The sequence below is a fragment of the Ornithodoros turicata genome, chromosome 3 (assembly GCF_037126465.1).
Source record: "Ornithodoros turicata isolate Travis chromosome 3, ASM3712646v1, whole genome shotgun sequence".
NCBI lineage: Eukaryota > Metazoa > Arthropoda > Arachnida > Ixodida > Argasidae > Ornithodoros > Ornithodoros turicata.
This window is the reverse complement of record NC_088203.1, coordinates 26679905-26707347: the sequence shown is the minus strand read 5'-3', so window position 1 is coordinate 26707347 and position 27443 is coordinate 26679905. Positions and strand designations below refer to the sequence as shown.

At 46.6% G+C, this 27443-nt stretch overlaps 1 protein-coding gene across 1 annotated transcript in view; it reads right to left on the bottom strand.

Annotated features, from left to right (window-relative positions):
* Positions 1 to 27443, bottom strand: part of LOC135388325 (uncharacterized) — a 151867-nt gene that overhangs the window by 19173 nt on the left and 105251 nt on the right. The window contains exons 98-142 of the mRNA XM_064617807.1: positions 25125 to 25339; positions 24061 to 24155; positions 23896 to 23998; positions 23664 to 23804; positions 23481 to 23585; positions 23137 to 23278; positions 22956 to 23039; positions 20019 to 20060; positions 19836 to 19964; positions 18601 to 18818; positions 18096 to 18199; positions 17915 to 18023; positions 17704 to 17850; positions 15358 to 15462; positions 15148 to 15289; positions 15015 to 15077; positions 14904 to 14945; positions 14715 to 14840; positions 14442 to 14656; positions 13968 to 14077; positions 13780 to 13888; positions 13581 to 13709; positions 13360 to 13467; positions 13149 to 13290; positions 10927 to 11058; positions 10635 to 10852; positions 10395 to 10498; positions 10232 to 10337; positions 10038 to 10175; positions 9903 to 9977; positions 8788 to 8926; positions 8698 to 8733; positions 8582 to 8644; positions 8396 to 8524; positions 6931 to 7154; positions 6769 to 6872; positions 6603 to 6711; positions 6197 to 6334; positions 3221 to 3334; positions 2991 to 3132; positions 2874 to 2930; positions 2117 to 2146; positions 1954 to 1983; positions 1779 to 1898; positions 1584 to 1712 (exon numbers count right to left, since the gene is read on the bottom strand). Coding sequence (XP_064473877.1) covers positions 1584 to 1712; positions 1779 to 1898; positions 1954 to 1983; positions 2117 to 2146; positions 2874 to 2930; positions 2991 to 3132; positions 3221 to 3334; positions 6197 to 6334; positions 6603 to 6711; positions 6769 to 6872; positions 6931 to 7154; positions 8396 to 8524; positions 8582 to 8644; positions 8698 to 8733; positions 8788 to 8926; positions 9903 to 9977; positions 10038 to 10175; positions 10232 to 10337; positions 10395 to 10498; positions 10635 to 10852; positions 10927 to 11058; positions 13149 to 13290; positions 13360 to 13467; positions 13581 to 13709; positions 13780 to 13888; positions 13968 to 14077; positions 14442 to 14656; positions 14715 to 14840; positions 14904 to 14945; positions 15015 to 15077; positions 15148 to 15289; positions 15358 to 15462; positions 17704 to 17850; positions 17915 to 18023; positions 18096 to 18199; positions 18601 to 18818; positions 19836 to 19964; positions 20019 to 20060; positions 22956 to 23039; positions 23137 to 23278; positions 23481 to 23585; positions 23664 to 23804; positions 23896 to 23998; positions 24061 to 24155; positions 25125 to 25339 — 5262 coding nt within the window. The remainder of the gene's footprint in view (positions 1 to 1583; positions 1713 to 1778; positions 1899 to 1953; positions 1984 to 2116; positions 2147 to 2873; positions 2931 to 2990; positions 3133 to 3220; positions 3335 to 6196; positions 6335 to 6602; positions 6712 to 6768; positions 6873 to 6930; positions 7155 to 8395; positions 8525 to 8581; positions 8645 to 8697; positions 8734 to 8787; positions 8927 to 9902; positions 9978 to 10037; positions 10176 to 10231; positions 10338 to 10394; positions 10499 to 10634; positions 10853 to 10926; positions 11059 to 13148; positions 13291 to 13359; positions 13468 to 13580; positions 13710 to 13779; positions 13889 to 13967; positions 14078 to 14441; positions 14657 to 14714; positions 14841 to 14903; positions 14946 to 15014; positions 15078 to 15147; positions 15290 to 15357; positions 15463 to 17703; positions 17851 to 17914; positions 18024 to 18095; positions 18200 to 18600; positions 18819 to 19835; positions 19965 to 20018; positions 20061 to 22955; positions 23040 to 23136; positions 23279 to 23480; positions 23586 to 23663; positions 23805 to 23895; positions 23999 to 24060; positions 24156 to 25124; positions 25340 to 27443) is intronic.

Genomic DNA, 27443 nt, shown 5'->3' with positions numbered 1-27443 from the left:
GCGGACGACTGGAAAACCGGTAAGGTAATAAGGCAGGAGACAGACTCAATCCAATTGTCGTCCCATCTCACACGCCAGTGTCCCGTGTAAATTGCCCGAGCATATCATACACTCACATCTCGACCAATTTTTGGAGCACAACTCTTGCTTTGATTGCCACCGGTATGGTTTCAGAAAAATGAAACAGTTTCGCTTGTACACGATTTGCATTGCAAAGGTTCTCAAACTCCTGTTAACAAAATTAGGTAGTCTCAACTTAGATCCCAACGTTTTAACTTGGATACAATCGTTTCTGCAAGATCGCGACCAGTTTGTATATCCTAACGCTTTTGACTCTGAGATAACTCCTGTACTGTCCGGCGTCCCCAGTGATCACTGCTAGGTCCCTTACTTTTCCTTATACTATACATAAACGGTTTACCTATGTGTATGTGTATCGTCCCCAATACGTCTGTTTGCAGACGATTGTGTGATATATCATTAGATAAACGCCCCTTCCGATAGCAGAGCACTCGAGTCTGATGTTGACAATATACTCGAATGGTGTAAAACCTGGTCTATGCCTGGTCTATGGTATGGGGTCGAACATTAACAAATGTAAACATGCTGAAATATACTACATGGATATGATCCACCTTAAATCCGTAAACCATTATATGTACCTTGGAGTTCATCTGACAAGTGATCTCACATGGGAGCACCATGTAAAATTTAATACGGCTAAAGCAAATCGCCCTCTTGGCTACATCAGGCAAAATTACCAGATGGCACCAATTGACCTAAAGCTCACTTTATACAAAACCTTGATTCGACCTAAACTAGAATATGCGGCAGCGGTCTGAAATCCAGCAGAGCAATCACTGAAGCAGACCTTCGAAAGCACTCAAAACAGGGTCGATTTATTTTTGGCAATTACAGCCGTACCCCAAGCGTTAGTTTAATGAAACAACCTATACATTTAGCGCATCTGGTTTCTCAGACGTAAGGTTTCACCCCTGGTCCTGTTTCATAAAATCTACCATCAGAGTGTCCACCTGAAAGAATCATACTGCTGCCTCCTACATATATACGCGTATCGACCACAAATGTAAAGTGGAAATCCACAGTTGTAAAACTAGAGCCTTCTATACATCATTTATTCCACGCACGTCAGTAGATTGGAATCACCTTCCGAGCACCATTACTTCAGTCCTTGATACTAATAAATGCATAAGATGCCGTGCAAGAGTATTGTTTCACGGAACGTTAGTCCTTCATATGGCAGTACTGCGTTATTAGTAATATCTTTTTGTTGAATTTGCACTGTTCTAGTTTATACTTCGTGTGTGTTGTAGTGAAGAATTGTTGTAAGACTCTTCCTTTTTTGTTTTCTATGGTAACTTTAAAATCTATTGTTTCCTTTTCCACTACCCCTATCTAACACTCCTAAGCTCCGAGGGTACACCAAATAAATAAATAAAGGCTAGAAAGCCTGACAAGGTTCCGAATCTCTGGTATACATGAAATTCAGCAGTACAATAAAGAATATAGGCGATGAACAGAAAATCCATCATCTTAAAAATAAAATCAGTGCTTTCACTCACCATGACTGGCCTCCACGATATTGTCTTCCGCATAATAATTTATGTACGCGTACACGACGTATTGACAGACATCTTCAGGGAAGGGAGGCGGTATGGGGGCGGCAGAGGAAAGGACGCAGACGAGTGTGCCTGCGGGGCAATTAACTTAGCAGAGTGACGGTTCGGTTTGGTCCAAGCGAAACGGCTATACATTACTTTTCCTCGGTTGTTGAGTTGTCGTACGTTTCACGTACGTTCTCCACGTTGCCTGTTCCGTGAGAACAGTGTGCCTCCTGTGCCATCTTCTCGTAGGCTTTGCCGTGACATTCGGTCGACCTGGAAACGCAAAGCCATTAACCTCTGGTCACGCGGCAAGAAGAAAAAGTGTTACCTTCGGTGTTTTCTGCTGTTGTGCTCGTTTCTGAGAAAAAAAAAAACAAGAAAAAAAAAACAAAAAAAAAACGAGTATACATGAGGTGACATGTTTCGAGTCGTCAAGTCGAAGAAGTCAATCACGCAATCGAGGTACGCCATTTGCACGCAGCATTTCTTACCTTCTGTGCGTTTTGCACTTGTCGTTGCAGCTAGAACGACATTAGAATAACAATATTGAGACAATTTGTTCGTTGTTAATTTGTCAGTTTTCATTTGTGAGGCATAGGCAAGTCCGTGTTTCAATTACTGCGGCATTCAGTCTTCCGCGAGGGACGTTAAATACAGTGCCCAGATTTCGTCGCAGGTTGAAGATCTCTCAGGTGGTCAAACTCAATCCACAGGCGTACCTCAATGGCGCGGCTCATGTCTGTAGTTGTACCGCGAAGCAACTGTGGGTATGAGTGGCGTACAGACGTGGACAGATGGAGAGAGTACAGCAGGAAGGAGTGGGGGACAGGGGGGATAGTATGCGTCTTGGGCAGACTTCAGGGGGAACTATGCCGACATTTCTCTGGAAAGTCTGCGGGAAAACCCAGAGGAAACAACAGGCAGCCCGCGTCACCTACCAGTCTCGGCGTGCAAAGCGGTCATTCCCCACTATGGAGCGGGTGGAATTATTCAAAGAAGAAGAAGAGAAAAAAAAAAGGAAGTGGACCGGGGTGGCAATATTGGTCCCTGTCAAAACATCATTGTTTAGGGAGGCATGGCGGCACATGTGACGTCCGATGTTTGGGAGACAATGTATTCACATGGAAAGATGCTCCAGCGACGTTTTGATAATGCATCGTTGTGAATGAAAAATTGCAACGTGAAACTTCTTTCTCGTATATTTTCACTGAGGCTGCGATCTTCGTCTTGTACAATCAATGGGCTTACCATCTGAAGCAGCCGTCGTACCTGGAGGTGTATGTTCGTTAGGCGTACTAGATTGTTCTGGAAATCAAAGACATGACGGTTGTACACTCGCAAAGAGATCTATTCCAGTATGCATACCAGACCCTGAAGACAATAAACGAGAGATGGCATGGAGGCGCGAGTAAGGACTCCGGCTTTCGCAGGAGCCGTTCCAGTCCTCATAATCGACATTGAAGACAGCGGCGCATCCTTTTGGATGGTCATTCAAGAAGCGTTTGAACTGAAATTACACGAAAGGATCTGACGTTGCACAGATGTTCTTATCCACTGTACCGTGTTTAATTCCGCTCTCTATTCATGGCACCTACCTTTATTCCGATTGTCCGATCATTCTCAAATGTCTGAATGAAAGTGTCGTTCTTGCGTACTGCAGTCACCACACCTTCATCAATGTCTGACCGAACGTTGTTCTTCGGACAAGTCTGCGAGCACATGTAATTCAGGAATTACTAGCTATTTCAAGATAATCGTGTCCAGTGAATATGAACGTCGTTAATGACCCAAACAGCTTGAAATGTGCTTAATACGGGGTGTGCGCGGTGAAGTCCAAGCATACCTGGATATGTAATGCGTTACCAGCATGACATGGCAGTAGAGCCCTGCACGGGTCCAATTTTTTTGGGCCCAGCCCAGACCCGGCTGCTACGGCCCGCACCCGGCCCGGGCCCGACATCTTTTATCGATTTACAGCCCGGACCCGACTCCGCGGGCACGGGCTCATGCTGTTTCCATGCTCAGGCCCGGTCGCAGTCTGCCTCTGCTTTATGTGCTCTCGAGGCCCGGAGGCGTATTTAGATTTACTAAAGAGCACAGCCCAGCGAAGAAAAGGACGCAGCTAATTGGTGGAGAGTGATGAGGTACACTCTGCTGTTTCTCTGCCGGCAACCGCTCTGTGCTTGGTGCTTGCTTGCTTGGGAAGGTAGCGCGCAGCGGCGCGTGGGCGATATGTATGTACACCTCCCGTCAACCTTAATAATAACACTCGGAAAAATTCAGTCTCGTTTCCGAACGCGACAGCAGCCACCCTGGGGGAACTGGGGGAATATTAAGTGAACAAAATCCTTGCGTTAAACTAACACAATAATTGTGTTCAATCAAGATTTCCTGATGTCCCCACGGGCTGCTGTAATCGCGCTCGGAAACGAGACCATATTTTTTCCAGTGTTATTGTTAAGGTTGACGAGAGCTGTACCCTGCGTTTCAAAAGAGACTCATCTCTGCTCTATTGCGTATGCACCAGTGTTAGTTCCGCTTTCTCCAACTCTCACACCTAACCTAACTGACCGTCGTGCCGGACGCGCCCACCACACCAATCGTCCCCAAAAGTGTGTGAGCGCACGTGTGCGATCCAGACCCATTACACGAAATGAGCATGATCATATATCAAAAAGTGATAGTTCTCAGATGAGAATACCATCCCATAACCAATGAAAAAAAAAGTGAAAAAGTGACATGAAAATTCAGCTGTCCTAGTACCGTGAAATATGTTCGCGCACGACCATGGCCGCCGTTTCAAGACCGTGCCCGGCCCGAGCCCGGTGGCTGAAACCCGAACCCGGCCCCGGCCGGGTACGGGCTTGACACGCCGGCCATGGTCGTGCTGGCTCGGGCTTTCGGGTAAGCCCGGGCCCGAGCGAGTGTGAAGAAAAAAAAAGCAGTAAAATGGGGAGTAATTACAGCTTCTTGTAGTCACTTAGACTGCAATTACTCCCCATTTTAGTCCCCTGACCCTGACATATACTCCCCAGGACTGCAAATTGGCACTAATTCGCACCAGTCTACGTAAATATGTGCGCTTGGAAAATTCGATGGCGTAAGGCTGTATAACTCAGCCAACTTAGCAACTTTCCACCCAGAGAGTAAGAAACAGTTAGCGCTTCTTCCTTGGCAACTTGTGCCCTATGTATGTCGCAAGATTTTATATCACTCGATATATCACGGCTGAGGGTTTTATTCAAAGTATTTTCATTCATGCACACGAATTATGTACCTGGGACGCTTAGAACAGAGCCTGAAATGCAGTCTCCCTCTCCACTCTGACATTCATTTGCTCCCGAAAGGGACTATTTTTTGTGCTGGCATTGCATTTAGTCCCCAAAAGAAACTACTCCTTTTTTCTTGAGTGTACGCGATCCAAACTCTGCGTAACAAAAAGCATGACCACGGAAACGTTGCTCTCTGTGAAACACGTTACGCAAGCAAATGTGCGCATGCTTTCCATACGCGCATCCTGTACTAGGTACAAACAGTAAGATGTTGAATACCTGAAACTGTTGAAGCGAGACAGTTCACCATTGCTCAGGATAAGTGCACCAGTTACTTTGAAAGCACAAGAGTGTTCAGGGACGTAAATATGATTATTTTATACCCAGGATTCCGCGTTTTCAGCAAATTCCAAAAGACGCCCGTCGCGTTCTTGAAAAAAAAAAAAAATCTGCATGTTTCGAAAAGCTCCGAATTATAGTCTTCCATATGATGCTAGATGCCGAAAATGCCGGCGCCCGATTGAGCTTTTCTTTCTCCGATCGTTTTTTCTGTCTTTCCAGGTGGAATGCGAGCAATACCACCCTGCGGAGCTGCTAGCCTCTAGTTCAGGAAAGAACCTACCTCTAATCAGTCGCCCGAGCGGGTTCAAGTACACGTGGAACTCTCCAACAAAGGAAAGGAAACTCCTCGTCTTCTCAATGTCGTCCTACGAAGCTTCTCCCCCCATGGTCTATAGTGATTGCAGCTGCCGGTTTTTCCGCATCTATTTCTGACGCAAGTGTTTTAAATTTCTCAAAATATCAGAATCTACAAATAAATACCGAAAAACACCCGCCGAATCTACCGAGGAATAAATCCCGAAAACGCGAAACCCTTTGTACCATACTTCCTTGCTTCAGGGTCTGCAAGGGTACACCCTTGTTACGCTAAACTGTAAAACCCGAGTATAGGGCACAAAAACAAGCAACACAACTTACGCTCTGACTTCCTGACTCCTGCACATACAATGCCACGCACAGGGTCGCTTCAATAACTACGTCCGTCGCGTTTCGCTGGTCCTTCTCGTTCGGTTCTCGTTCGTTTCTAGTCTGAACCCTCACACTGGAGGCAGACTACGGCGCGCTCTTTCAACAGCCTACTCCATCCACCCACCCCATCTGGGACACTACACTGCGCTGCGTGAAAATGACCAGCTGGGTTCGCTACAAGAAATTCACCGCCCAACAATTAAACATTCGTCAGGACACCAGAGAGCTAGAAATGTGTGCACCAAGAAATATTAACCAGATTATCTTTACCTGTGCAAAATTTGCCCATGTTTCCGTACCGCAACTTTCTCCGAAGGAGTACTGTCCATCCTTGATTTCGAAGGTCAGAACGGCGAGGTTGATGGACAAGCATGCGCTAATGAGGTGACTTGTTCCATTGAGTGCATTCTAAAGAACATGGTCAGCAGCTATTAGTTGCGAAGTGTGACTGTTAACTAAGCACTGTTTTTGTTCTATATACGGGTCATTTCTATCAAAGGGGTCACACCACCTCGCACCGCGTTCAGAAGTGGCTAAATGGAGAACTGCGAGCACGTAATATGGGCATGCATGTTCAGCTCCTACAGTCATTCTTGGCTTATTGCATGTCACACTACCCAAACCTTATGCCTTTCAGTGCATCCCGAACACTCGTATTACTCGTATTCATACTCACCTTCTGGTGCAACAGGTCGCTTATTATATTTGGTGGGCTAGGAGGAAGAATTCTGCACGAAGCAGAAGCTACCAGTGGCAGCGTCAGGATGATAAGCACGTCGCTAGCTCTGCAATGAATATCGTTTTGCAGCTGTGCCGACATACCTTCACCCAGATGTACTTACCTGGCAATACGTTCAGCTTCTTCGGTCCGGCTTACTGCACCTTGTATGCCGACAATTACATGTTTCGGAAGCTCGAGAGGCTGATGGAAGTGCTTCCACAGGTGCTGAAGAGGTAGATCGAATTGAGTAATCGAAAGCACGCGCATGCTTGGACGTGCTTACCTCAACGACGCGAACAAAGTTCACGATATCCGTAAGTGCCGTCGAGAACATCGCCACGCCCCCTAGGTGATTGTTCTGAAGCCAACCGTTCACGGAACGCGTAAATGAATCGATGGCTTTGCTGTCCGCAGCGTCCACAGCGTTCAGTTCTGTTGGAGAAAGACCCACGAGAGCGGTCCGCTTGCGTTTATCCACGAGTTTGATGAATTTCTCGAGTCTTTCCTCTGGGATCGCAATGGAAAAAGGCTGGTTAGGTAGAGGCTAGGCACTCTTGTAATCGTGGCCAAGCAAGCCACTGGTGCCAAACAGATACCTGACGACTGTATACTCCTTGGAGGCTGAACCCTTAGTACTAATGCCCCCCTAAAGTAAATCGAATGTATTGCAGTACACGTTAGCGGCATCTTGTCGGCTAGGGTATCGGTAACACAGGCTGATTTTTGAGGCGGCGAGTGAAACACAGGGAAAAAACACCATCAGCCGAGCCTGTGCTGCGCAAACAAGAGTTACCAACGAAATACCCGGATCCCTCATCTACTGGCTTACAACAAGTCTCGATATTCTCAAATTGTGCAGACAGCCTTTGAGGGCAGCTAACATCTCCCCACAGCTTTTGTCTCAGTGAGTTGTATAGATGTATTCAGCGATAACTCGAAGACGAGGAAATAAGTAACGTATCGCGAGTAACAAGCCTTAAGGGAGGTAAGAACTCCTATCTGCAGGTATTTAGTTACGGGTCTAATAGGTGTAATATTGTTGTTCTACGCTTCGTAATTCTATTTACGATTTATTGTTTAATACTTCACCTTCATAACATCTGCAGCCTTAATACATAAACGCACTATTTTTCGGATACGGGTGAGCTGACGTACCGCCATCCAGATAGGCTATCCATTGTTACGTCATTTGAAGAATTGGAGCAGCCAATCAGACGCCAACGCGGAGGCACATAAAACGTTCTGCTCTACACTATTAAAAATCAACTACACCACATAGCACGCTCCTAGCCAACCATCATCGCGAATGACAACGTTCTCGTCACTGATTTGTTGAAAACGGGAGGCGGAGCCTATTTTGTAGCCATAATGCCGAACATAATGCTACATATTAGGCTCCACCTCCCGTCATCAAGACAGGAGCGAGAACGTTGTCACTGGGGGTGATAGTTGGCTAGCAGCGTGCTATATTTGGTAAGGTACGGACCTATCAGATTCATCTATACAAATGGTGTCACAGCCAATAAAATAAAATCGCCGTTTGGAGCCGACACAAGCCGGCGGGCTAGCTTGGTAGAGTTCATAGCCCCTTTAACAAGGTTGCTCTTTCGCCTCGTCTAGAATAACGTTAGCGTCATGTGCTCTGTAGAGAGTATAGACTCCCAGTTTACCTGTGCTGCACGCCTCGGAAGCGTGGAAAAACCGGAGCCCATAACGCGTTCTACATTCATAATATTCGTCGTACGTACCAAGGAATGCATTGATGACGCCACGCTGAATATCGTACGTCGCATAAGTGTACACCACGAACGCACAAAGTTCGTTCGGGAAGGTAACCGGCATTGGCGCAGAAGGCGAGAAGATGCACACCAGTGGCCCTGCGCATAGATCAGGTGAACGAAAACCAACAATATGTGGTAAACGACCCCCCTTACCTGTAGACTTCCTCCTTGCCGTCCCCTTCATGTATTTTCTTCCCTCAACCTCAACCCGTGGAGCTGAAAGAAAAGCGTCAGACACCCCTGGAGACCATGCTGAGGTAGGAACTTACCTGTTGTACTAGCGTTGTGTGAAACATTGTCCCGCTCTGGAATAATGCACCTTTTTTAAGTATACGTATAACAAGTGGCTTGCTACTCACCTATCGACTGTCCCAGAAGAGAGGAAATTATCTGCAGGCGAGGATAAGCGGGGCGGGAGAGACACTCGTTTTCATCCTCCATGTCAACAGCGAATGCCGCAACACATCCTTTGGGGTAAGACTCCAAAAAGGCAGATGTCTGGAAGCATATGGTCCAAGAGAAAATGAAGGGTATCACCAACATTTGTACAGGCTTTCTACAATCGTATGACTAGCGTGGTGGATCTGAGCAATGCGCAAAGCTCTATGTATTCAGCGTGCGCAGATCCACCAACGCTATCGCGCTTACGTACGCAAAGGCGATAGCGTACGATATACTAAAATTCACTAATGACACTTGATGCAGGTCGCGGGCAAAACGCGGATACATCCACCTTTCCCCCGCGAGACGGGTACGCGGTAGCGCCATGGTTGCGCGGTGACATGGCACACCACGAAACAGTGTTTCCTCCGATACCCAGGGACTGCTGAGTTTGTATTCAGCGTACCTGAATCGAGCGCGCCTAGTGACAGGTCGTTTTCTATATCTGGGCATATTCGCCAAGAGAGGCAGACAACCCTCAACTGAAGTGGACGACAGTCTTTCTCGACGGCTTTTTCGTGGAATGAAAGCGTAAAGGACTGCATGTCCGGAGCGTTTTATAACACATTGATGACGCAGCATTTGTGTGCATTTTGAGATACCAGAAGTACAAATAAACGTGCGCACATGCTTTCGCACTTTTCTATGTTCTGTTGCCTTATTCTAACTTGTATTGCTCGGCTGCACTCCCATGTGTTGTGCGTGTCCCCGGTGATACCCCGATCACCCCGCGGGTACCGATAGTTCTATCAAAACTCGTGCGGGTACAGAATGAGAGGCGTCTGCGGGTGCTGTGCGGATGCGGGTAGAGATTTACATACCCGCGCAGATCTCTGCACATTACAGGTCGATAAACGCAGAACAATATGGCATGTCTCTGATCTGCTATTCCGTACAGTTGCAATTGGCCAAATAGATCGTTCACATCACAAACTGTTTCCGCGCATCTTCAGTCTCTGCACATGCCCCCACTTTGGCACTACCCATTGAAGACCGTGCCCCAAGCTCGTGAGCGCATGAAGATTTCGCTAACCTTTTCCTTGGTGCTTCTTTCACATTCATAAACTCGTGTCCAACCCGGCTTCTGAGTAGCAGTCTTGTTGCACATCTATAAGCAAAACAGAAAACACTGACCACAGTAGATAGCCACGATAGGTGCGAATAATACCTGGGAATAGCTTTCCCAGCTTTCACTAAGACACGGGTCCCCGTAGTTAGGTGTCGTGCTCTTCATTTCGTAGTGTATCACAGCAAAGTTCAAGGTAAGACAAATAGTTGGCATCTTTGTTTGTTCTAAGGATTTCATCTGAAAATGATATAATTCAGATATAACACATGCCTGAAATGGAGCTTTGTGCATACATTCAATTTGAACGCTATGATGTCCCACCCGGGTGATGACGGTTCTAGTGTACAAGAGCCATGCGGTTTCAGGCTATGTGTAACGTACAGTATCAGATCCGCATATCTGGAATAGAGTGATAAATATAGAATATTTCTACGAAAATAAAACAAGCTATCGTACTCCGCGATGCGTTTTACAGCATCGACGTCGGTCCACGGCGCTGGCACACCGACGACAACCTGAAGGACCATGTCTCTGACTTGTCGTAGAGTCTTCGAGATCTCCTAGAGACCAAAAGAATACATCAGAAGGATACCACAGCCATCGAAGAGAGATCAATCTACGTCCCAAGCAGCTCACGTGTAAAGACAAGGTGTAATGCGAAGAAATGGGACTGGTGTGTAAAGGACAGGTACTCACACTGATAACGCCAACCGCTTGTGCGGTATGAGTGCTTGCAGCTGGCACTATCACAAGACCTCTCACTGAATAGATCACGAGCCAATCTAGCACTGCCGTCACAAACCTAGAAAGAGCTTCACTGCTTGCTATCAAATTTGAGAGGGCAACAGGACATATCGCTGCCAAAGGCATCGTGTTATACTTCTTGACTTTTAAGAAAGAGTCAAACGAAGCCCCTGAAAGATGGAACGTCACTCTTGAGGAACTGACACGAGTTCACGAAAGCATGATCAGATATGAGCGCTGGTACCATTGCTGGGCACAATCCGCTGCTCGTCGGTGTTGAACGATATATACGAATACACAATGTACGTGCAGAGCCGTGAAGGGAAGGTACTTGGGACGCCCCTTGCATTGGTAGAAAACACGCATATCAGAGCACCTGCAACGGAATATAGAAAATTAGAAGGGCGCGAAAACGTTCATGTGTGCTAGTAATTATGCGTGAAGGAACGCATGGAAACATTGTCATAGTCATGTTAGTCTTAGGCAACAGCTGTTTTGTTACGCAGATAAAACTTTGCGGGTTATGGTATGTGGCACCAGGAGGAGCTTGGAAAATGGAATGCAGGTAACAGGTGAGCGTGGAAGCCTATCTCTAAAGATGAGTGCGGTGCGGGTATACCCGCGGATATACGGGGGTATCCGCGCAAGTTTGCTCCTCGCGGGTACACATTTACGTGTCTGCGCAGGTTGCGGGCAAGGCGCGGGTTGACCCGCAATGCCTCCGCGGATCACGCGGGAATACCCGCAATACCCGCAGGCACAAAACCAGCCTGTCAGCTTTCGGTGCATGACACGATTTACCGCGAACATTGTGCCCAAAATATTTTCGAAGACGATCCCTACCCAGTGCTTCCGTGATATGCGAGATGATGACAACTTTGTCATTTACTGTCACCACGTTCTATGCTTTCTCTTTGAGAGAGAGGGAGGGCGAGAGTCCAGCTGATTATGAGACCGGAAAGGTTGGTAGTCGCCAATAAAAATGCAGTCGGCCATCGCCCGTGGCGCTTAAACTCCCCATTCATCATCATTATTTTTTGTTGTTATTGTCACTCTTTCGCTATGTTTGCCACATAGGGCAAATTTTGGCTATCTTTCAACACGACGACTGGTTCGCTTCGCGTTAGTAAGCTGGCAACCATGTCAACTGTTGCCACAGCGTCTGACTATTGGAAAAGTGGCTCGCTAACGGACAGTGTACCCAGAATCAATAAATCATTTCGTGTTGTGACAATCATACGGCATAACTGAAACATTTGTGCGCATTGGGCTGCGGGTGCACCTGCGGTTATGCGGGTACCAGTCGGGGATGTGCGGGTGCGGATGCGGGTTGCACCAATGATATTGCTGCGGATACGGGTGCGGATGCGGGTCGTGGTCCCACGGTTGCGGTGCGGTTGCGGGAACTAATTTTCATACCCGCACTCATCTCTACCGAGAGGCGAGTTAGCTGATCGCACTTGTTTATCTCCCCCATATAGAGATACTTAAAAACGGTCACTCCGTCGTTCGTTCTGCTAGGTTGAAGATACAGGTAATTGACTAGCTCGTTACTTCAGCTTTGTGTCATGTACGCACATAGATGTGAACACTGCTTCATTGCTTGCTTTGAGAGAAATGAATGTTTCGAAATGATTCGGGGGGTTTGCTTTGTTTTTGTTTCTTTATGTAGCCGAGGCGCCGACGGTTGAAAATTCAACGAGGGGGCAGGGAAAGGGTAACTTCTGGAAAACCTCCAAAATGAGAGGGTGACCTCTTGATCTAGCGGGTTCGTGGTGCCCTCTAAATCAGGGGTTACATTATTGCAATTTCTTACCCTCTGAATAAGCGGTAGCCAGACGGTACCAGATTTAGAGTGTAGGGTGTGATTGGCATTTGAGATTATTTTATCATTGTGGTTATTCCATGTTAAATCAGCTGAGAGATGTACGCCGAGATACGTGTAAGTACTAGAGGGCGTTATTTGGGTGTTGTTAGGGGCATATATACTGAAAGTGATGGAAGTGGAAGTTTTACGGCGATGGAAACTTACATGTGAGCATTTACTTAGGTTTAGTGGCATCTACCAGGTGTCACACCAGGATTGGATTGAGGATAACTCGTTCTGTACTGTTATTTCATCATCATAGGAACACATTTTACCGTTACACATTTTACATCGACGGATTTGAGAAGCTATATTATCGGGAAGATCATTGATGTATACGGAAAACAGAAGGGGCCGAGTACAGATTACTTGGGGTACATGGGGTATGCGTGGATGATGAATCATGACGGTTGCAACTGACAACGAGAAGGCGTTATGAGAGAAAATTACGTAGCCAGTCAATTACGTTGCTGTCAAGATTCAGAGCAGAAAGCTTAAGGAGTGTGTCGTGTGGTACCCTATCCAAAATAAATATTCCCGGTGCATTTTGCTGTTGCGTGGGGCTGACACCAGAGGATTCGGCTAGGGGAGTTACGTACCCGGTTGTTCGTGGAGGGCGTTTGAGATCGTCTTCAGTCTGGAATATTTTCGCCGTTTCGTGCAGCTTCCATCGAAATCTTCGTATTCTGTGCCAAACGCTGCTGCACATCCTGTAGGATGTAACCGTGAGTATTCTTCCATCTGCAAGGAACACGTCCTTGTTAAGAACGCTGGAAAAGGAGAGGTTTCGTTCTTGTTATGTATACAAACCTTAACCGCTATGCTATAATCGTCTTCGTATGTCCGAACTGTAGTCGAGTTCTGCCAGTAGACACCTCTGTGTTTATCTTGGGTAGCGTTCAGCTCCGCATCACATGTCTTAGTGTACCGAAGACCCAATGAAAAATAAAAAATAAAAGGAAACAGAGAATGGCACCAATACAGTCGTTTGTCTGTGCACATGGGCAATGGGACATCGATGCGCCGCTCACCTCAGAAAAAGGAATCTGACTCTGTTGAGTGCAACTATCGCCAAGTCCAGCTGCCGTTGTCGCAACTTTGAAACTATTCACAGCCAAGTTGAAGGAGAGGCATGTGCATGTGTGGTTAGCTACGCTTCGCTGCAGGAACGAAAGTTGACTTAGGAAGAGTTCAATCACTCACGATGGAGTACATTTGCAAGTTTCTTACAAGGAACGAAAATACATTGCTGTTGTACACGTCGCTCGCAGGGTACGTGACCTTACAATGTGTTGGCGGCAGTAATTGATGGAAGGTGAATATGAGAATGTCGGCGCTCCTAAAGGGAATGAAGTTAAATCACTAAAGATGCCTTTAAATCAGATGCTTTCAATACGACACGTTTTTAAGGGACTTACCTGCCGAGTCTTTCCAGGACAGGCATATGCTTTTGAACATATTGTGCATAGTCGACGCCAACCAACAACGTAGTTTCTGGAGCTAGTGATTTGAAATGACCCCAGATGTGCTGTGAAGAAAACGAACGTACTATCGCCTATGCGTACCCACAATGCTGAGTCATGGCCGATAATATATTTTGCTCTTTTGAGCTGTGGAACGACAACAGATAAAATCTGACAGAGCTCCGCTGTGATGCGCTACTAGTTTGTTGCACCCACGTTGTCTACTCGTTTGGCAACACTGGAGACATGGAATTTTTACAATTCACCACCTGTTTATCACCTCGGTGTGCTGGGACGTGCACAGGAACTGGCTGGCATGCTCAGTAGCATTCGAATACGCCGTACCAGAGCACGAACGCTATCCATGTCTCATTCAAGGACAGCGTGCATAACGAGCGAACTATTCTACAGGGTGTAATTGATACTTACAGCAACTGTTTCAGCAAAACGCTCAGGATCGTCACTTCCACGACCGAACAGAGCAATCCCATCGAGGGACTGGTTCGACAGCCAAGTTGTGACTGATCGCAAGAAGTCATCCTTATAGTATTCTTCATCTTCGATGCTCTTCAGAAGCACATGTGAGAGGGCAACTAAATAGTTCGTTTCGTTATTTTTCGCCATTTCGAGGAAAGCTTCCAGCTCTGTGACCAAAGTTCGAGAGGTCAGCACAAGAGTCTTTTACGTAAGAGCGAAATTTACCTTGCGTCCTTCGGACAGTGTGTCTCTCCAGGTCGTAGTCAATGCTCATGAAAACGATATGACTGCAGAGTTCGCCGGGATAGCGGCCATTTGCTGGTAGTTTTGAGATAACACACACCAGGGATCCTGTGAAGATTGCGTGTTGGTCACCAGGAAACGTGTCGAACATTCTGAACTAAAAGAACTTACTCGAACCCAAGGTTGCAGCATACTTTGCCTTCCTCTGTACCCCTAGAAGATTTTTGAGACACTCGACGAAATGTTGAATACGTGTATGCTCCTAACGTCTGCGTTCCTTACCTGTGTTCTTGCGCGGAGACGAGGAACCATTCTGCGGTGCAGTCGTTACTACATTGATAGAAGCTGTTGGAAAGACAGTGTCACCAGATCGTCATTCAAGCAAGATGCGTTCTGTGCTTCCACGACAACATACCGATAGGTCTGGAGAGCAGGTCAGCCAATGCACTGAGACGAGGATACGCAGGTTTCGTTGAGCAATTTCCATCGTTCTCTTCATACTCAATCGCTACTGCGGCCACACAGCCTTTTTGAACTTGTCGCACGAAAGGGTCAACCTTTACCGGAGGAAAGATTTTTTAACGTGCTAATCATATGCCAATGCTTCGGTGACACGAATTCTTACCTTATTGTTCAGGGAAGTGTCATCTTCGAAGATCCAAAGGTGACTTCCGTTCGTTTGATAAGCGGTGTCGTTGATGTACTCCGTTTGGAGATGGTCATTGCAAACCTGGGTTAAGAAGAGATTTTGCATACTGAAGCACGCTCCCGAAATGTGCGAAATGTGCGATGCCTTATCGTGCTGCGCCGTTACTGTTTCAATTTCTTATTGTAGGTTTGTTAAAGGGACTATCGCATCCAGAAACTGTGGACGAGATCGACACGGTAGTGTTCGGCACCGCTTCATAGTCTACTTGGCCAAGTTGCTCTTCCGAAAAGAGCTTACACAAACAAACGAGATTCGCACTCCCTCTGCAGCTAAGAAAGCCCCAGCGATAGTATCATCATCACGACGTAACCCAGGCACACGAATGGGAGTGCAGTGCAGGCGACTATCTCAGAGCTCAGTATGTTGTGGAGCGAACTGAGCTATTGTGAAGTGAAGAAACCTCTGTAGATACGCCGACTTTCTGCTGCACGAACACGTCCGACGCTAACCCAGAAGTGACATTCCACAATCCGATCACAGACTCTCCGTCGCTCTCCACTACCTGCAGACGCCGTCCCTACCGCACGCCGGTAGCCAAAGGCCCTCCGGCTCTTCCCTAAGTGCACTTGTCCGCGCCAAAGGGCGCTCCCAGATTGGCCTTGTCCGAGTGACGTTTTCTCCGATTTCCAGAGAGGGAATTCCGGCATACTCTCAACATCCGTCGTCTGCCCGTGTCAGGGATTATATCAACTGCATAGAAACTACTCCACTCATTCGCGTCGGAATTTCAGCGTTCGTCGGTGACTGATGAATGAGGAGCATGACCGGGACGGATGACACAGTTCCTTTGACACAGGGACCGGTTCTATCGCTTCAGAAGGGAACGTCTATCGATATTGGGATCAGGGCTGCGTTCGATGGAGGGCTACATGTACATCTCGCATACAACATGTAGGGTAGATAATAATGAAGCCGAGGAACGGGGCACAAGCCTCATTCTGTTCGTAACAGTGTAAGGAACAGTGTAGTTGCTGTATTCTTATCAACACTAACGAAAAGGGTAATTTAATAGTAAGGGTAATCCAAAACCTACACTTATTTGCTAACATGTAGTTCTGCAGCGATTTCGATGTTTGGCTGCTCTATAGTCTTCGATCAGTCTTGGGTAAGTTACTTCTAAAAGGTAACTGGGTTACAGTTAGAGTTTATCTGCCAAAAAGAGTAACTAAGTTACACTTATAGTTACTTTCTTGGTCGAGTAACTAGTTACAGTTACAGTTACTGAGAGAAGTAACATAGTTACAATACAGTTACTTTTTATAAAAATGACCATGAGAGGGTGATACAATTGTTAAAAACATACATTTATTTAAATTTACTGAAGTGCAATTTGTGCAAGTTGTCTTGCACTTAACCAGAAGCAGTATAAGTTAATACACGGTTATCCCACACAGAAAAATACGACATGTGCATGCGACCTGGCACATCGCGGTGAAAAAGAAGAGCACGGTGACACGGACGCGTTTCGTAGCGTGTAGAGAGAGAGACATACACAAGAACAGGGAACTCGCCTCAGATGCTTTTTCAGGTTTGATGTTGACGTCCTGTTTGCCGAGTACGTCTTATTCCATAGCTTGCACTTTACAGTTAAATTATTCTCGTCCTTCCATGATAAAAACTCGAAGGTTGCTTCATAGAGCGGCCACGGAAGCTTATGATAGAAGCAACCGGAGCAGGATTAGTCATTGCACTGGTCGGAGCGCAATGAGCTGACCGGAAAGTTTCTCTTTGTGCATAATCATTCCTTTGTACATATCCAAAGGAGGCGGGATCCCGTGCTAGGGCAGTGACACTATTACTCACATATGACTCATTCCGACCGTTGAGGGTCACTAACTTCTGTTCGCGAAGCTGGAATTCCCCGCTTGGTCAAGAGCCCAAGGCACGTGGCACATACCGATTACGGATAAAAGGAAGGAAGACACTGTTAGGGGGAAGTAGGGGAAGGTAGAGTAAAGAAAAAAAAGGAACGACATTTATTTGAGTAACTAGTTACATTTTGCAGTTACTTTCACAGAAATAGTAACTAGTTACAGTTAAAAGCTACTGCTCTGGAAATGTAACTAGTTACTGTAACTAGTTACCCCCAAAAGTAACTAGTTACAGTTGCAAGTTAAAAGTAACTTAGTTACTACCCAAGACTGTCTTCGATAGTGCAGACATGTGTGCGCATTCATTGTCAATTGACCATATAACTTTATAAAAACATCACTAGTATTCAACGGTTCTTTGCTGAAGGTTCCTTCTGTTCTATGCTCATACCGTGCTGTAGCTCTTCCAACGTTCCTCCACGCACACGCTCCCGAAAGGTGTACCAGTTGCGTTTGACAGCAACGTGTAGCTCTGGACTGCCAAGTTCACAGACACGCAAATGGGAGCCTTTACACTCTGCGATGACTGCATCTCGTTCTGCAATAGCAAATACCTGTCACAGGGAATGAACTTGTCGCCGTATTTCACACAGGATAGTTACCGCAAACATAATGTCTTCGCTCGTCAGTGCGAAGGACGACTGCTGTGGTACGGCGCAGGGGTCCCTTGGTTTCCGGCGATGCGCGAGGAAGACGAATACGTCGCTGTTGCTAGAGAATGCGTACGGATATGCGCAGTTGGGTTTAGCACAATGCACTATATGATGCGCTTGTGGTGCTCACCAGATCAGACTTTCCAGGTGATCGTACTTCCTCGCCGAGAATGGAGCACCGACAATCGCTAGTGGTCGCGGTGTCTGTTGATTATTAAAATGCTGGACAAGAATCTGCATCATCAATAGAACGAGGGTATAAGACAGTGCATGCAAATAGTACAGAGTATGATTCGCTAACTAGCGTCCCGTACTGTTCACTGAAAACTTTATTAATTAACGTGACGTGTGTAACTACAAAATGTACGCTAAACCAGAACGAAACGGATGTTTTCTTTTTTCTTTTTTTTACTTTGAAAAATGAAGCTAAAGACATTGACTAAAGCACTGTTGAGCTGGACTACGTTCCTTCAGAAACGATTTTTGACAATTTAAGGACATGTTTGGCGTTATAGTGTTTGCGGGGTTTGTGTCGCACGTCTAACTGCACAGACACGTATTACCGACTGCGTTCGAACGCAGAGAGCGCACATCTAACTGTCACACGCCAAGTGGTGTGCGATAGCTGTACTTACAGCAAGGGCGTCGGCGAAAGCCTTCATGTCATCGCCCGCAGAAAACAGTGCGACTCCATGCATGGCATGCTGAGACAGCCACGATACCAACGTGGACAGAAAAGTGGCCATCTGGTGGTGAGAGCCAGTTTTACTCTCCCCTACGACCGGCGTATGGTCCAGGACTGCGATGGGAATCGCCGTTGTGGTCGCAGCTAGTGTCAGGAATGCTTGCAGCCCTAGGGATAAGTAAGCGTTCTTATAGTCACTGTCTACAGCAAGAACAGAACTAGCCCAGACTAAGATTTACAAAACACTGCAGAAAGGAACAGATGGTGTTGCTTGAAAGGATCACTGTTCTATTCTCTCAAAAGGCGAGAGCACGCACCACCACACGTGTGCACGCACCAGACGTAAAACGCACCAGCACAACCACAAGCACGCACCAGACGTAAAATCGAGGTAGTTTGTTATTAGCCCCATTGGAAGCACAGTGCCGGTAAGAAACGTGCTGAACTCGGGGTCACCCAATGAAGGGGCACGGAAGTTAATTTAGTGTTGCTCGAAATCCTGCTTGATTCACCAAGCAATCTATCGTCTTTTATTTTAATCTGTATATAGTAAACAGTTGATGCTCTTAGCCGTCTTCGTTATTTTTGATTCTGCATCGCCGGAAACTTGCACATTGATTTTCTTCACGTTCTACAACTAAACGACCTAAAAAAGCAACCACGAGTGGTGCAGTGTGACATCTCCTTTCCTACCCTATGTTCGTGTGACGCGTAGCATACCCGTAGCGAGCAGAGGTCTCTGCACTGCTACCCGTACCTGCAACGTCGCGTAATGACGTCAGCATGGCACGTTCACTTACGGGCTCTGATGAAGAGGAAGTGTTTCTAGAGGATGGTACAGATCACATTCCTCTGTGTCGCACTAGAGGTCAGCTATCATCAGCGTTCTTAGCGCGAGACCTCATGTTACTTGTTGCGCAATATACAGCAGACAAAAATGGAAAGAATCAATCGTCTCCAAGGGCTTGCGCAAGCACTTAGACGTGGGCACGTGGGCTTTCTTCGGCACACATAGCAACGACCCAGAGGCGATGACAGCGTTCTCACCGTCTAGTTTCCATGTGAGGCCAAATGACAAATTTCTGTCTTGGAAATATCGGACGCTGTGTTCGAACACGCCGGCCCTCGTAGAGGCATCCATACTGCATTGCTTGCCATAGCTTATTTCGTTGAAACATTACTTACCGTTTGTAACATATATCACGGCGTCTTTGAAGTTGTACGTGATTCCCGTGTACACCAGGAAGGTACAGAGATCTGAAGGAAAACTGTGGCCCAGGGTTCTTCGTCCAGAGAAGACACACACAAGAGGACCTAAAAGACAGGAAATGGTGTAGACATCTATCCGTACAAGGTAACACTACTCACGCATATCTGGCGTGAAAACTTTCTTCTTTGGCACTTTCTCCGCTGAAAGAAAGGGGTTTAAAATGGCAGCGTTACTTCGAAATTCGGAAGGACAACACTACCGAGAAAATGCGACAACGATAGCTGTGTCGTCCATACGGGGTTGCCCGCGTGCGTGCGCCACGTCGTTCCGTCTATCGCAGACGTCCCAAACATGCCCAAAGTTGTTATTCAAAAACTTATCCGCAAACTCCGCGTTGGCCAAAGGAACTCCAAAGGACGCGCATTCGTATCAAGCACACACGTGTGGAACCGTTTACGACCCTTGGTCACGGCATCGTGCTCGCGAACTTGTTCCTGCTCCCGTCTTCGTCTCTTGGCCTCAACTTTTTCAACGCACTTCAAGAACAACGTTTCGTAACTATCGCGTCTTCTCGGCTTCGCCTCGCTTTGCATTCCCTCACTGTTGTGTTATGTTATCTTGGTACAACCAATGCGCGTTTGGTTGCTTGTTGGCTCAATGTTTTATTAGCATGAACTTAAACAAAAGTTTCTGTAGACCATGGATGTCACCAGAGCTTTTAAGAATGATACGGCAAAAGAATATGTTACATAAACGTTTTGCTAAGACAAGGGAAAGGAGTTGAATGAGTTAACAAAAAAAAAAAAAAAAACACTCCGGCATCACAAGGTGACAAAAAAGACGCAAAGAGGAACTGTTATATTAATTTATTTTTCATTACTGATACTACTAGACATCCAGATGTTTTCTAGACCAACCTGAATAAGCTAACTTAACATGGAGAGGTGGTCTAGTTGGTAAGTGCTGTGCTGTTCCTGTCTTTTTGCTCGCTTATCGGCATGAATAAACTGAGATGCACAAGGGCCAGTTTCACCAACGCTGACTAACATTTGAAACGGGATCAACGGTCCCTCAACATGAATTTAGAGCTTAAATCTGCTTCACTAAAGGGAGTTGTTGTCACTGTAGCGTTCATCACGTCACCAACTGACGCTTGAGCAACCCTTGATCTCAGTTAAAAGTTAACCAGCGTACGCCTGACGTAATTCATCGGAACGGTAGAGCTATACAGTGTGTTCAGATGACCGACCGTTTTAACTCGTATTTAGTGTGTGTTCTCTGATCCGAGTGAATCTCAGCAGACAGGTGCCTGCGATAACTTTCCATATAATTCTACACAATCAATATATCTCTCAGCTCAATTGATGACGCCGAAGTAGTGTTTGCTTTTTCTGCTTCTTCAGGCTACAGATCACGTCTATGAAGTATGTGCTGTATCAGATCGTGCCCTAATTGACATATTTTCAATCGTTGTCTCACAGCTGGTATTTTTCCCCAAGGTGTCAGTTTTGTACAAGGACGCGAAGCAAACGCATTAAATTATCGTCCTATCTCAATACTTCCTGTGTTTTGTAAGGCGCTTGAAAGAGTGATATATACCAAGTTATTTCTGGAGAGTAATTCATTTATCTCGGAGTCGCAATACGGTTTCCGGAAACAACGTTCAACTGAAATTGCGCTATTAGAGCAAAAATGTTATTTTTAAGAATTTCAAAAGCCGCAAACTCGCACTTGGCGTGTTCGTTGATTTTTCAAAGGTATTTGATTCTTCGAGTCATATTTTAAAACAAATTGTTTCCTTGTGGTATAAGCGGCGTCGCCACTCGTCGTGAGCAATGTGCATTGATCAAAGGAAATAGTTCGCCCAACATGAAAATTAGGTGCGGAGTCCCTCAGGGAAGTATCTTGGGACCTTCGTTATTTATTGTTAACATATGTCTTGACACTTCTTTCGTTATAGATGCTGATGATACTAGTACGTTTATTGTAGGTTATAATAATCAAGAGGTTGTTCGGAAAGCCAATGTAGTTTTACAACGGTTGTCTGTCTGGTCACAAGCAAATATGCTTCAAATCGATGCGCGTATAGAACTAAAGCTGTTATAGAAACATGAATATAAGATCAAGATCTCCAACTCTCTTACAAGATAGAAGGTTGATGTTGTGCAAATATGTAATACATTAGATGTCATTTTCCCTGCATCAACGAATTTGCGTAGCCATGTTGATGTACGTTCTCAAATGTCTTCTGCGGTAGGAGTTATATACAGAAATAGATACTTACTTCCAGTTAAGGCATTGTTGCTCCTCAACCGTGCACTAGTGTTTTCTATGTGAATTACTGCTTTCTGGTATGGGGCACGGCGGGTAAACACGTTTTAGATGAATACTTCTCATTCAAAAGAGGTTTCTCCGCCTTGTTGAAGGTTTGCCTTACAATTACTCAACGAAGGGCATTTTTGATAAATATAGTATTATCCCTATACCCCCGAATGTACAATTACGGATTATTATTAGCTTATATAATGGCAGTCCTGAATAACGTGTCTTTGTTGGGTATTGCCAATTTGACTCTTGCAGCTCATTTCCATCCATCTCGCCAACAACAACAATGGTATGTTCAAAGGTGCAGAACGCTACCTGGTGAATAAATGCCCACTCTTCCAGTCCTTTTAAATACAATCCAACCCGGAATTATTGTACTGTCCCAGGCACACTGTCAGGCCTTTTGAATCATGTTTGCTCGTTCCCTTCTTTCATGGATTTAGTTTTTAGAATTGTACAGTGATCTGCACATAGATTACGTAAATGTTACTTATATGTGTTGCTATACTGTGTTACTGTTGCTGTATGGAACCAGTGGCCTTGTCACGTCACATTGCGGCTTGCTTGCGTCTTCTCGCCGAGCTCACCCCATTGCGTTTGATACACTGACTGCGCTCGCACCCCGTACAGCTGGCACGGCTGCCGCTTTTTTTCCCCATCTGCTCTCCGATTTGCTGCAGCGTCAACCAATAGCGCGCCGAATAAAATGTTAGAGCACGACACCGTGACCTTGACAAATGATCCCCATAAGCTCTCGCTTTAAAAAGTACCGGGATACGACACTGTACTGGTGTCTTGCGTAGGGGCAGTCTTCTTGGCCGTGTGTGTGGCAGTCTCCTGAGTGGTTTCCTGATCTGGAAAAGTCCACGGTACCCACAAAATTTTTGCAAACACAGCATGACTATGGACATCTGGCTATTGGGGAGCGCTACGGTCAATATCATTGCTTACCACTCCAGCCTGTGACAAGCCTAGACAGAACTGATAGCCTCGAATGCTTGTGCTTGTCACTGCATTGACCAAGCTCATCTTCGAAGTTGACATCGAAAACTGCTACACATCCATAAGGCAGTTCTGCCAAAAATGTATTGACCTGTAGAGACAATGACCTGCTTTTTACCGAAGTTGAGCGGGCACAGCGTCCGTGCTTTCGGTTAGGAATTTGTGGTGCCAAAGTCTACTCTACAGACAGAACTCTACTGTAGGATACTTGTAGCGTTACACAGGTAAAGCAGACGGGAGATACTCTGCATTGATCATCGGAAGAGCATTTCGTTGTTCACTTAATACGTTACCTGGGTCGTTAGGGTCTCTTCATTTTCAAATACGAGCATGTGCTTCCTATCCTCAGCAACGGCAAACGCAGCAGAATCAGACAGGTAAACTTCCTTCCCGCAAGTCTTGAAAGACAGGGGACACCATTTAGCCACCTAGCTTGAGCTCAAATGCACATCGTGTAGTACGTAAAGCACACTTACCGCCGCATAGTTTACCCAATCTTCTTCTACGCAAACATCTCCCACACTGATACGCTTCGGAAGTAGACTAAAGTTAGATACGAACAGGCTGACCGAAAAGCAAGTATTGCGTTCACGTTCTGAGAATTCCGCTACCTCCCTCTGCAATGGGCAAGGCGACAAAAAAACCATGAGCTCCATGACTTGGTCACACGGCAACATTTTTTAACGATGACTTGACTACATGACGTACTAGGAAGCTGTAGTCTGTCGTTTTTGTAGGTGACGGTGTATGAATTCTGCAGTGTTCCTCAGGCGTCATGCGGTGGAACAGCAGGATTAAAATATCGCTGTCTCTGCGTGGAAACGGCCACCAGAGGGTTGTGGTTGGAGTTAGTCTTAAAATGCCTAACCGTACCTTGCAAGATGTCGAATAGTTGACTGGTCTCTCTTGCTTGGTGGCACTCCGATAACAAGAATATGACCCTGAGCTGGCGTTTCCTTGCGAAACATCTGTCAACGAATGAAAACGTTTCACAAATGCACTTCACTTTCTCAAGCGTTGCACATGCTTTCCGTGCTCTTTTAGTTAAACCGTGGTTAACAGTTAACGAAACCTTAAACGGAAGTATCCCTGATATGCGAACAAAATGAGGAAGAGGAAAATAGTTTAGTCCATGGGCGTGTTAAGTAGCGGCTCCAGAGCGCATGGAGCGAGCTCCTTTTTGCTAAACGGGACATCGCCTTTTACGGAGTGTTGCGCTCGCTCTCCTATACCCACTAATCCGCGCTCTCCACCCACCTCTCCGCTTGGACCAACCTGCACCTTAGTTTTCTAAACACTGCAGACAACCGGATCGGAAGACGGCTGTACCGGAAAAGAACATTCAGTGACACCCAGAGGCCTAGAGGCACTTTGCACACGCTACGTGCACACGTAACGCTATCTTGGCTTGAAAACCCGTTTAGCAGAGGCTCCAGAGCGGGAGAGGCAAAGTGGACGAAACGCGCTCTGCAGGGCCGCTACTTAACGCTAAACGCTAGCTCTTACCATAGCAACAGTGTAGGAAGGACACTGCAGGAACTCCTACAGCAAAACGCGTCTCTGTACGGACTATGCCTCCGGATACAATCGCTTCTGGTTTAAGGAGAGAACGTGGCCCTACGCCGCTTATGTGGCAATTAACACTAATCCGGATTTTCCACAAAATGCCATTTTCAAACAACTCAGGAACGAGAACGATTGTCATTCTGAACGTCACTTGATTTTTCGAGTGTACGATGTCACTGCCACCTGCGAGAAAACTGCGCGTAGGCAAAGCAGACGACAAAGTGCGATCCCCTTTGCTGCGTGTGCTATGACTCTCCCAATTGTCGCTCCTGGACTTCGCAGTGTCATTCGCAGTCCCTCTCGTGTTATCTTACACGTCACAGATGCGCACTCTACCGTACCCCGATAGGACCTATATGTTCATAGCTTACAGAAGTGAGCACAGCGAGATTGACTATGTGCTCCCGCGTTGGCAGAAAGAGAGCAACACCGTCCAGGTACGCGTAGGTAAGCCATTTCTTCAGTGTTTCCAGGAATTGCACCATCACCCGGCTCGGGTGATCGAAGAGAGTACGGGCCACCCACCCCACGATGGAGTAAACCTGTGTGCTCGAGGCAATTTCCACGAACGTCCGAAACTCAGTGTCTGAAAGGTAACACGCCGAGGTTATATTACAAGAGAATGAGTAGAGGTTTTGGTCCCAGAAGTGTACACGTACAATCAATATTGTTGGTACAACAGGTCAGGGTACGCGGAAGACAGTTCATCTGTCTCAGTGTTTAATGACTTAAAAGGGTTGGGACACTTTGATAGATGTGGTTCATTACATCATGAACGCGTTGCACTGCACGCCAGAATACTGAAGAATTATTCTTCTACGTGTCTTACTCAGCGAGATACAGGCCCTCGAACACACTCCCGAGCAAAGCGCTGACATCAGAGAGCTCAGAGTAGCGTCCATTCCTATTGGTAGCCGTAAGCACGTGACTTCTGATGCGCTGCCTCATTGACAGCGGCGTACGCTGCGATGTCAGAGCGCATGGGTTTCGGTATTCGCAGTGCCCATTTTCTCCGCTTCTACGAGGGGTGTTCAAGTCAAACCGAGACACTGTCTCCTGAGTACAAATGGCCCGCGCTACTTCTTTTTCGTCATTTTCACACGCGACAGGCTTCCGCGTTCACCACGTGGTGGTCCACCACGTGCTGGTGGTCGACAGCGAGGTGAGCGCGCACATCGAACAGCGAATTATCATGATGTTTCTCGTGAATGAAGGCGTAAAGTCATCTGAAATTCACAGAAGACTTCAGGCTCAGTATGGCCACGATACACTTAGCCGCAGAAAAGCGTTTGAGTGGCATAGCATTTCACGCCTGAGTGTAAACGCGCATCAAAACAGTGGAAGCATCCGGGCTCGCCAGCTCCCAAGAAGTTCCGAAACACCTCGTCTGCGGGTAAGGTCATGGCCACGGTTTTCTGGGACAAGGCTGGCGTTGTTCATGTTGATTTTCTGCCCAGTGGTACCAGCATCAATAGTGCATATTACTGCCAGGTTTTCTGGGATGTGCATAAGGCGCTGAAGCAAAAGCGGCCGGGCCCCATCACCAAAGGAGTCCTCCTCCTACAGGACAATGCACGCCCGGATATCGCGCACCTCACGACACGCACCTTACAGGAACTTGGCTGGGAGTTGCTGCCACATCCCCCTTACAGTCAAGAACTCGCCCCCAGCGATTTCGGGCCACTGAAGGCGTTCCTTGGGGGCCGCCACTTCAGCTGCGACGACGAGGTCGAGAATGCGGTCCGATCATGGCTACTATACGCGCCGGTAAGGATTTCTACGCTGCTGGCATACAAGCCCTCGTGAAACGCTGGGACAAGTGCATTAGAGCAGCTGGGTATTACGTTGAAAAATAAAACTAATTTCTCGCCTATAAGTTCATTTTACTTTTGCGAAAAGTCCCGGTTTGACTTGAACACCCCTCGTATTACTCTTCGCTGTAAAGACTTCAAGGGAGATCCACGTTGGTTCAGAGAATCGTCTTTTACGTTTATCTGGGATAACGTGGGATGACCTGTCTCAACCGCTTTAAAGAAGCCTGAAAGGAACTTCGAACATGTATTTTTTACCGCACGTTATGGCCCACAGTCATGAAAATATTTCGTTTGGGAAGTGCGAATTTCGTGAAAAAATTTACTTAAAACAACACACGCGTCGGTCTCGCCCGCTACTTCTCCCGTGTGGGGACCTCGTGTCAGCGGAGCAATGTTTATTGGCTGGGGAGATCGTGTGCTAACGAGAGCGACCGGTATGACCGGTAAGACGTGGGACAGGCGGCACAAAATACAACTGCATAAGGAAAGAAAGAAAAAAGACTGAGCGCGCCTCACTATTGTGAGGATGAGATGACGTCGTGGAGTCAATGGAAGCACCTTTTCTGACCAGCGAGATTGAAAACACTTGCGCACGAGGATTGCGCGCTGCACTTTTTGTCCGGATATGTATCTTATGGCCTACATCACCTGTCATGCCTTTTCGAGTTCTTCCATGCTCATGTAAAGCGACAGCGACGATCCGCTTATGGATAGATGTCGGATTAATGTAACGACTTGAGCGCGCATTCTAAGTTAAAGGGATCATGAAAAGATTTCTGAAAACTCAGTGCAGACTGGCTCACAAGGATGAAAAAATATCAGTTTTTTGCCATATCGCAAAAGAGGCGTATAGAGCTACCGCACGACACATCCCCT